Source organism: Malus sylvestris, chromosome 13 (assembly GCF_916048215.2).
Source record: "Malus sylvestris chromosome 13, drMalSylv7.2, whole genome shotgun sequence".
Taxonomy (NCBI): Eukaryota; Viridiplantae; Streptophyta; class Magnoliopsida; order Rosales; family Rosaceae; genus Malus; species Malus sylvestris.
This window is the reverse complement of record NC_062272.1, coordinates 36,827,090-36,836,718: the sequence shown is the minus strand read 5'-3', so window position 1 is coordinate 36,836,718 and position 9,629 is coordinate 36,827,090. Positions and strand designations below refer to the sequence as shown.

Below are 9,629 nucleotides of genomic sequence, written 5' to 3'. Positions count from 1 at the left end.
TGAGGTTTCACCCATCTTTCATTGAACCAACATAAAGTAGAGAAAAAAATTAAATTTTGCTTGTCACTTGGTTTTGCTTTAAGGACTTTAGTGAAAAGGGTGATGGAAATTTAACTAGACTAGTCTAGGTTTGAATAAATTTTGAGATGGCTATGGATGGTTTGTACATCATCCAAAACCACAAGACAATGCATAAGAAACAAATAAAACCATTTTCCCCAAAAAACCAAACCATGAACACCAAGAACAAAACCATGAACACATTTTCAAGATTTGTATATTCTTGGTGATTTTTCAAACCCAAAAAACAAAAGTGACAAGATTTCTACTTTCTTGCTTTAAAGTGTGTGTGTGTGATTCAAAATAAAAATACAAACACATAGCCAAAATCCCCTTTTTGCCGTGCCCTCCGTATGACTCAAAACCCCAAAATTTGTTCTAAACTCATTCTTCATTCGTGCATCCAAAACACTTTTTGCATACATATCTTTCTCAACTATTGATTTACATTTTTCAACAATTGAAAAACAAAAGATAAACATACTTTGAATGAAGCAATAATATGTCATACATAAAATAAAAACCCATATGCATAAAATCCAAAATGACACATTATACATAAACCTTTGGCTCTGATACCACTTGAAGGGAATACTATGAGATTCATGTGGGATTTCTAGTGACTAGCATGCATATACAATTCAAAATTTATATACGAAAGCAACGGAAGCATGTTATCAAATAATATCAAAGCAATAGTCATGTAAACCCCCTTCAAGATGCATAGGTTTATGTAAGATGCATCAAAAACAAATTTATATAAGAACAAAGTTTAGGAGTAGTTTTATACCTCTTGATCTAGATCTTAGACCAAGGATGGACCACCTCCAAGCCCTTTGCTCCTTGAACTCCTTGAGCCTAGCTTCCTTCCTTGCCTCCTCCACTTTGTTTAGAATGAGTGCTCCTAGGTTCTCTTCAAGTTTCCAAAATTGAAAACCTCTAAAGATCCCCACCCACTAGTGTAGTGAGAAGGATGAAGGAATAACCAAAGGGGTGAAAAGATGATTAGCTAAATCCCCCTATGGTGGCCGGCCCTTTTAGTGTTAGAGATATATTTTTCTTTTTCTCTTTTGTTTTTTAACACTTCAAAAACCCTAATAAAACATTTGCTATAAAGTTCCTTTTATAGCCAAAAAGAAACAAGTCAACATTTGACCTTTCTCTCCCTCCTTTGGCCGGCCCCTTTGTGTTGTTTGGGCTTTGGGCTTTTATTTATTTCAAGTTATCCAATGCTTGAATAAAAGCCCAATGGGCCCAATTAAACCCGAACGTTTCTTTAAGCCCAAAACGATCTTATATCGCTTTTATGATTTCTTTAGACTTTCTAATTAATCACAACACTTAATTAATCCAATTAATTATTTCCATCATCCATTAATTACTCACTACAAGAGTGTATTGGTGAACAATCGTTTTAGGTTCTAATTAGCAAGGCAGTGAGGTGATTGGCACCAATCCAATTGATTATATTTAATCCAATCACTTCGTGAATTAAAACTTACTTTAAATTCACCTTCTTCTTTGACGACTACATTTAATCACCTAGAAGAACTCACTGTTGGAAATGTGCCCTAAAACCAATCATATGATGATACTTTACGGACATTTCACAAAGTTAAACTAATGTAGTTTAAATATAAAAGGCAAAGATTATTGTTTGAGTCGTCTCATATAAATGTTATATGCTTAAACGATAAGTCCAAGGAATATGTGATTGGGAGAATGCAATCTAAAGAAGTTAGATTCATGAGACCATTCTTTCGTAGACACATCCTAAACGTTCCTGATTATAGGATTGCCAATTGGGCATTGACAGTCCGTTAAGATCAGTACGTGTTGTGTCTTCTCTCAGGGAGAGTGACTAGTCTCGAGTCATTGGTGTGTGTGACATCAAGACAAGTACGTAGGTGTTCAATAGAGAATGAGTTCACTGAACACGATCAACGAAGAGTTCTCATATTCATGTCACATGACAACTCATGGTTGGGATAATGCAAAGTAGTCCTTTGACCTGAGGCATCACAGTTGTCCAATGGTTAAGTGCTTGATCTTTGATTATGTCAAAGTCACCCCATCCGCGGGTGTCCACGGCATCGTTGGGGTTAAGCCACTTAGCCATGGAGGCAATTGAATGCGCAACAAGGGATCTCTAACCCTCAAACCGTTTGGGGGAGAATACTCTATGATATGATTGAAAATCTCTGATCAGAGTATGAATGAGATTTAGGAAGGCGTTCCAAATCACATTCAAGGTAATCATATAAGTAAACGAATCACATTGGATAGTAGACATGAATAAACTATCAAACCAAACAATGTGGTCAAGAGTATTGTATTAGAGAAAAACCGTATTGCATTTGTAATCCTAAACTGAATAGGATCTCCACCTCTTCTGATTAGCTTGGGTAACCATGACATGCTGCTAGGTGTCACTCATGGTTTGTGGAAGCCCTAAACGTGTATAATCACTAAAGGGAGAATTGAAAGTAAGTTTCAATTCACAATCGGTTTGAAAGAGTTCTAATCGCCCACTGCCTCGCTAAAAGGAACCTAATGGATCGTACACCGTGTAAGGTAAAGATCGAAGAAACAAGGAAGATGAGTAAGAATAATTAAATGGTTTAATTATTTATGGCAAGCACTACTACAAAATAGAGCTTTTATGACACTTATTAAAATTTTTAATGACATTTTTTTATTAAAAACGTTATTAAAATAAATCGATGACGCAACTAAAAAAACCAACGGTAAAGATTTATAAACGCAACTAAAATAAAAGACTGGTATGTGAATTCATCAAAACTTCCCAACCCTCACGACTCATTTGCTCCACTACCCAACCCACTCCCAGTCTCCCAGTCCCAGGCCAACTCCCAGATAGAGAATGAAATATCAACCCTCACGACTCATGGCGGAAGACTCCCTGTCTTTCTATCTCTCCCTGTCTTTCTCTCTCTGGGACGCCCAGAGTCTTCATCACAGAGTCTTCATCACGAACACTCACTGTCTTTCTATCTCTCCCTCTCTTTCTCTCTCTCTCTGGGACGCCCAGCCTTCATCAACCAGATTGATTGTCTTCCCCAAATTTCACTCAAAACCTAATTGTGTAAGGTAAGTTTGTTGGAATGGTTATGGGTTTTCTAGAAAATAATTTATATATTAATCTCTTTTGTGAAGTTGTATGGATTATTTGGAGCTATGTGGCTGGACAGATTTTAGTTTAGCCTTGTCATTTGCTAAAGTAGTTGTTGTACAAATTGTAGTTGAGATTGATTATTTGATTTGATTTGGTTAGTCATTGCCATGATCGTTGTTTTTTTTTTTTTTTTTTTTTAATAACTTTGTCATCCCCTTAATACCAATTCTGAATTAGATTAACTATTACTTTTATCTTCTTGTTTTTTTTTTAATCTTTAGATTGTGTGTTCTTGTGGGAGTTGGTGCTTATAGCACACCACATGTTTGATAAAACTCCTCATAAGCTCTGTTTATGGTCTTATGTGACATATGAACTGGACATAATAACTCGTGTTGGCTAATAGCAGTATGGTGTCTATCAATGCATTCAATTGTTTGTAGGTAGACAGACACACATATCTAACCCACAAGTGCACATTGGATAAATGAGCTTTATGTTCAGTTTGTCTTGAATTCACTCTCGTCTATTTATACGCTGCTATACACACACACATATGTACATGCAAATCTATGTGCACACACACAATACGTGACCTTTGGCTTGCATTTACTATAGCTGTAAATAATTCAAGAAGTAATAAATTCTTTTTTATCTTTAGCCTGCATTTACACACACATACGTACTTGACCTTTGGCTTGCATTTACAATCTGTTTTAGATGGATAAATCTTGGATGTCTATGGATAGAAGATCACAAATGTATTCTGAAGGGGTTGAAAACTTTTTGAATTATGCGATGCTTCACGCTACTGATATTAACTACATACGTTGTCCGTGCCTAAAATGTGGTAACATTAAATCAAGGACGGTTAAAGAGATAAGAGAGGATCTCTTTTTCAATGGTATAGATCAAAGTTATTGTACATGGTATTGGCATGGAGAAGCTGTTCCAGATAGTAAGAATGAGAAAATGAGTAATCGGGAAGAAATAGTTGAAGATAACATTATCGGGATGGTGGAAGCAGCTTATGATCATTTTGCGTCAAATCCTAAACAATTTGAGAAGTTGTTAGAGGATGCAGAGAAGCCTGTATACCCTGGTTCAAACTTCACAAAGTTATCAACCTTGGTCAGATTGTACAATATAAAAGCAAAGAATGGGTGTAGTGATAAACTATTTGCAGATTTACTAGAATTTTTAGGAGTTTTGCTCCCACAGAAGAATGAAATACCCCCCTCTGTGTATGAAGCAAAAAAAACATTGTTTTCTCTCGGAATTGAGTACGAAAAAATACATGCATGCCCCAATGATTGCATCCTATACAGGAAAGAGCATTTAGATGCAATTGCATGTCCTACATGTGGTTTTTCTAGATGGAAGGTTAACAAAAGTTCTAGGGAGCCTAGTAAGGGGGTACCTGCAAAGGTACTATGGTATTTTCCCCCTATTCCAAGATTTCAAAGAATGTTTTATAATAGCAAGACAGCAAAGAATTTGATATGGCATGCCCAAGATAGAGAAGTTGATGGTAAGTTGCGTCATCCGGCTGACTCTCCCTCATGGAAGCTTGTTGACCACATGTGGCCAGAATTTGGTGATGACCCAAGAAATCTCCGACTAGCAATTTCAACAGATGGGATTAATCCCCATAGTGCTTTAAGCAGTAGATATAGTTGTTGGCCAGTGATTATGGTCACTTACAACCTTCCACCATGGTTATGCATGAAGCGAAAATTTATGATGTTAACACTGTTAATATCCGGCCCTAAGCAACCAGGTAATGATATTGACGTTTATATGGCACCACTTATTGATGACTTAAAAACTCTATGGGAGATTGGTGTTGAAACTTATGATGCATACAATAAGGAGAACTTTATGTTAAGGGCTGTGTTATTATGGACCATCAATGACTTTCCTGCTTATGGAAACTTATGTGGGTGTAGTGTGAAAGGATACTCTGGATGCCCTATATGTGGTGATAGAACATCTTCTAAATGGCTAAAGTTAGGGAGAAAGGTAATCTTTACTGGTCATAGAAGATTCCTACCACAAAATCATCATTACCGACAACAAAAAAAACCATTTGATGGTACTCAAGAGTTTGGGTTAGCTCCATCTCCGTTGAGCGGGGAAGAAATATTGCATGAAGTTGAAGGAATCAAAATATCATGGGGTAAGAAGAATGTAAATCTCCTTGGAAAAAGGAAGGTGAGGAGTGGAACAAAGGCAAAAGAAATATGGTACGTATATATGATTTCAAAATTAAGTAAGAAGCATTTGGTAAATATTGTGTTTTGCTATTATTAAAGACTAATTATTGAATTGCATTTGATAGAAAATCCATGAAGAACAATCGAGGAGGCGAGCTAAGCATAAGTACCCTCATCGACTTTCTAGAAAAGGCTATGCAAGATTGGAAGAACAAATAGTAATGTCCTGTTTCTTTTGTATTCATTTAATTATCATACAAATAAAAACTATCTGATCTAATTTTGATATGTTCATCCAAATAGAAATCAGCTTATGGAATCACTGCTGACATTGACCGATCAGTGCTTTGGAAGCTTGGGCGTGTTGATAAAAAGGGAAACTATACGAATGAGATGGTGAAAGTACGCGCTGATAAAATAGTAAGTTTTATGTGTAAGGTTGGGAAAGATACTTAATTGATGTATTTCATACTAATGCCAATTGTTATAGGATGAAGTAACTAAGGCCGTTGAAGATGGGACTTTGCGAACGTCTGGTAGTAATGACATATTGACAATTGCTTTGGAAACACCTGAATATTCGGGTCGTGTAAGAGGTGTTGGAACTGGCATCAGTCATAAATTGTACTTCAAGACTCCAAGATGCAAAACTCAATCGAGTCAACAACAAATGATGCAAACACATTTGGAGCAGCAAAGTTTACACATTGAGGAGTTAAATAAGAAGTTCAATTTGATTGCTTCTTTGTTAACTCCAGATCAGTTGAGCAAGATGCAAGAGTTAGTCCAATCTAATGTGGTACAGTCCAATCATATTTCTGAGAAAGCTAGTTGCACAGCAAAGAAAGAAAAAAATGAAACATCTACTGAGAAAGTGAAACAGGGTGATCTGGTGGAAATCATGTCTAAGAAGAGAGCGAAACATGACGATGTGCCGGAAATCATGTCTAAGAAGAGAGTGAAACAAAAGGTTAGCAAGAATACTAAAACCATGGATAAGATTGAAGCTATGAAGGTATGTACTAGTCATGCAAGTTTCGTTCTTCTTAACTATAATAGTAGCATGTTAATCTAAGTTTACTTTTCTTAGGTCAAGCAAAAGGATATGCAGGAAATATCTGATTTGAACATCATGGAAAAGACGAACAAAATTGCAAATTCAAACGAAAAAGAAAGTGATATCAAGAAGTATTTCAAGGTACATAGTCATTGCAGTATTTGTTCTTCTTGGCTATTTTAAGTAGCGATTATTAATTAAATTTAATTTTTCAAGGTAAAGCAAAGTGACCAACAGAACATATATGATGTGAACATCAATAATGAGACAAACAAAATTGCAAATTCCATGGAAAAAATATCTGATATCAAGAAGGTACATGCCTTTTATGTCTTCCCTATTTATGCTATAATCCCAACAGTAGTTGATTATTAATGAAATATTTTTTTAAGGTACAACAGTGCAAGCTCGCTATAGACACTGCTAGTAACATTGTTGCATATGGATCAGTCATTCCATTAGACGGGCCAATACATGGAGTTCCACTTGGGCCTATGAATCTACGTGTTTCTATTGATGTAGCAATTAAAGAAGATGCTCTTCTTCCAATACCTAGTTGTGAAGCTGTGAATATCAAACAAGCAATTGGGAGTCACGTAGCTTGGCCACGGCATCTTGTTGTGACAAATGATGAGGTACTCCTACGTCATTTTCTTATGAATATGTGGAAAAAATTATAGTACTAATATGTCTCATTTCACTATATTAATCTGTCTATGCAAAGTCGAGAACGAATCCTCCCCTCAGACAAAGATCCCAAAAACAACCTTTGGCTTTACGTTCACTTATGCTCATAGCTCAAAACATGCATAAGGATGTTACAGTGCCTATCATCATGGAATCTGATCTATTTGGAAATGAGCACACAACATTTATTGGTGGAGATGACATCATTCAATTTTGTTCTATGGCTGAAATATCGACTGTTTGCATTTCAATTTACATCAGGTTTGACATAATCTTAAATTTATATACAATACAATCTATTGCATGCAATCCACATTGGGTAATGATAAGATACTAATTGCCTCATTTTTTTGTAGGCAACTTTGGTCAACGTTGAAGAAGAACAATCTTGATGGATTGTTTGGATTTGTAGATCCTGGCAGAATCTCTCAAAAGGCTTGCAGAAAGGAACAAAGATCAAATGCACTGGCTCTTAGATTACAGAACTGCAAAAAAGGACAATTAATTTTTGCTCCGTATAACAAAGGGTTATTAGTACTATGTGTTTTGAATTTTTTGTTCCTAACAGATCAGTAGTTGACCATTGTGTAATAAAGAATGCAATTATCTATGTTTTGTAGGTTTCATTGGTTGTTGGCTATTATTGACCCCTATGAGGAATTAGTGTATTATATGGACTCGCTTAATTGGATACAGATAGATCCTGGAATGAAGGACATTGTTGAACTGTAAGTATTTGGATATATGTTTGTCTTTATTTCATGCATTTCAAGATTTGTATATATTCATGTGTTCTTATCCTCTATGTGCAGAGCACTGAAGATGTTTAAAGCTCAAAAGGGAATAAAGGGTCGAAAAAACATCAATTGGAAAGTAGTAAAGGTAAGGAACATTGTGTTTTGACTTTAAATTAATCTGACTAACTTACATTTTATTCTTTTTTATTTGTATATGCAGTGCCCTTTGCAAGAAGGAACTGTAGAATGTGGATATTATGTGATGAAATACATGAAGGAAATCATTAATGATCCAAACTGCTCAATTATTACCAAGGTTAGTACTACTATTACAAAGAGCACTTAAGCGGGTGTATTCGCTACTATCTTATTAGTATTAGTTCTTTGTAGGTAATTTATAGTTCAGGAAAATTAATTTACAGCTAACCATGGTTTTTACTCAAATCATTGGCAACCCATGAAGGAAATCGGCATAACTGAACTAAATTACTTGAATGTTCACACTATTGATGATGAGATGGATTGTTGTTAGCGTGATTTGTAGTGTTTAATTAAAGTTAATTACAATAGAAATTGGAACTTTTGAATCTTCCAAAAGATGCCCAATTGGATTTTAGCTCTTCAAAACCATCCTAGGTATTCGTGTATTGAGTTGATTCAAGTCATCAATGAGTTTGTTTTTTTTTTCTTGTCTGGATTCAGATTCTAATTCTTGATTTTTTTTTTTTGTCTTCAATAAAATTGTAATGCTAGTCTATCTTTTGTTTACGTTTGAATGTGATAAATAAATAGGTTCAGAGCTGATTTTGTTAAGCCATGTTGTGTTTGAGCTTGGTGTTATTTACCATCAAGATGAGGCCTTTAAAGTTTAAATCTTTTGCTAGACCGCTTGACGTTTTATTAGCTCTATACCAAGTGGAAAAAAAAAAACACATTAGCGAAAAATACGACTAGAGAACCCTTGTTCTTTCTGGGCTAGTTGATGCTAATTGACCACCTCCTTATTAGTTAAATGATTGAAATTAGTTTTTGTCCTGACATGTTCTCTTTGGTTGTGATTTGTTGCAGTTCAAAGAAAAAGCTACATACACTCAACATGAAATTGATGCGTTAAGAATAGAGTGGGCTGAGTATGTTGATGACTTCATCCCAATAGATGAAACACTAGATTAGCTGGTTTGTGAAATTTTAAATTAAGTGAACTTATAGTTTTATTTTAGTAGGAAACTCTACACATTATATTGTCTTTTGTAATACTTTGGTAGTGGATGAATTACAAATTTATGAAGCAATACTGTTTAATTTGAGGTAAATATCTTGCTTCTTGGATGAATTATGTAAGTCTTCTTATATGTCATCATACATATTTTAGGACATGTATTGAATCGTTTATGACACGCTTTGTGTGTCGTTGGTAATATTCAATGACACTGCAGTGCTATGGTAAATGACGCTATACAGATGTCATGTTTACTATACCATGACGCTCATTCCTCTGTTTATGACACATATTCTGCATCTCAAATTGAAATAGATGACACGCGTTTTTAATTCAATGACGCTTGTTAGGTGTCTCTAAAAGCTATACATGACACTGTGTGTATGTCATGATTAGTATATCATGACGCTTATTCCTATGTTTATGACACTTATTTCATGTCTTAAATGGTAATAGATGACACAAGTTCTTAATTCAATGACGCTTGTTAGGCGTCCTTAAAAGTAATACATGACAT

At 35.2% G+C, this 9,629-nt stretch overlaps 2 protein-coding genes across 2 annotated transcripts; both read left to right on the top strand.

Moving 5' to 3' along the window:
• The first annotated feature begins 2,883 nt into the window (after positions 1-2,883).
• Positions 2,884-7,736, top strand: LOC126595467 (uncharacterized). The gene is made up of 11 exons (XM_050261751.1): positions 2,884-3,171; positions 3,917-5,410; positions 5,538-5,630; positions 5,716-5,832; positions 5,903-6,382; positions 6,503-6,610; positions 6,686-6,784; positions 6,862-7,104; positions 7,194-7,417; positions 7,513-7,591; positions 7,725-7,736. The coding sequence occupies exons 2-11, from the start codon at positions 3,917-3,919 to the stop codon at positions 7,734-7,736; spliced, it is 2,949 nt and encodes a 982-aa protein (XP_050117708.1). The 5' UTR covers positions 2,884-3,171.
• A 17-nt stretch (positions 7,737-7,753) lies between these two features.
• On the top strand, positions 7,754-9,264 carry LOC126597721 (uncharacterized). Its single transcript, XM_050264532.1, has 4 exons — positions 7,754-7,884; positions 7,969-8,038; positions 8,114-8,209; positions 8,962-9,264. Exons 1-4 carry the CDS (start codon positions 7,754-7,756, stop codon positions 9,064-9,066), a joined length of 402 nt encoding a protein of 133 aa, XP_050120489.1. The 3' UTR covers positions 9,067-9,264.
• Positions 9,265-9,629: the final 365 nt, after the last annotated feature.

What these genes read in the sequence shown, in the direction of transcription:
- LOC126597721 (XM_050264532.1), top strand. Translation starts at nt 7,754, where the DNA reads ATGCAATTATCTATGTTTTGTAGGTTTCATTGGTTGTTGGCTATTATT. An exon ending in ATGAAGGACATTGTTGAACT is followed by an intron (nt 7,885 to 7,968) that starts GTAAGTATTTGG and finishes CTCTATGTGCAG; the next exon opens with AGCACTGAAGATGTTTAAAG. An exon ending in ACTGCTCAATTATTACCAAG is followed by an intron (nt 8,210 to 8,961) that starts GTTAGTACTACT and finishes GATTTGTTGCAG; the next exon opens with TTCAAAGAAAAAGCTACATA.
- LOC126595467 (XM_050261751.1), top strand. Translation starts at nt 3,917, where the DNA reads ATGGATAAATCTTGGATGTCTATGGATAGAAGATCACAAATGTATTCT. An exon ending in ATCTCCTTGGAAAAAGGAAG is followed by an intron (nt 5,411 to 5,537) that starts GTGAGGAGTGGA and finishes TGCATTTGATAG; the next exon opens with AAAATCCATGAAGAACAATC. An exon ending in AAATATCTGATATCAAGAAG is followed by an intron (nt 6,785 to 6,861) that starts GTACATGCCTTT and finishes TATTTTTTTAAG; the next exon opens with GTACAACAGTGCAAGCTCGC.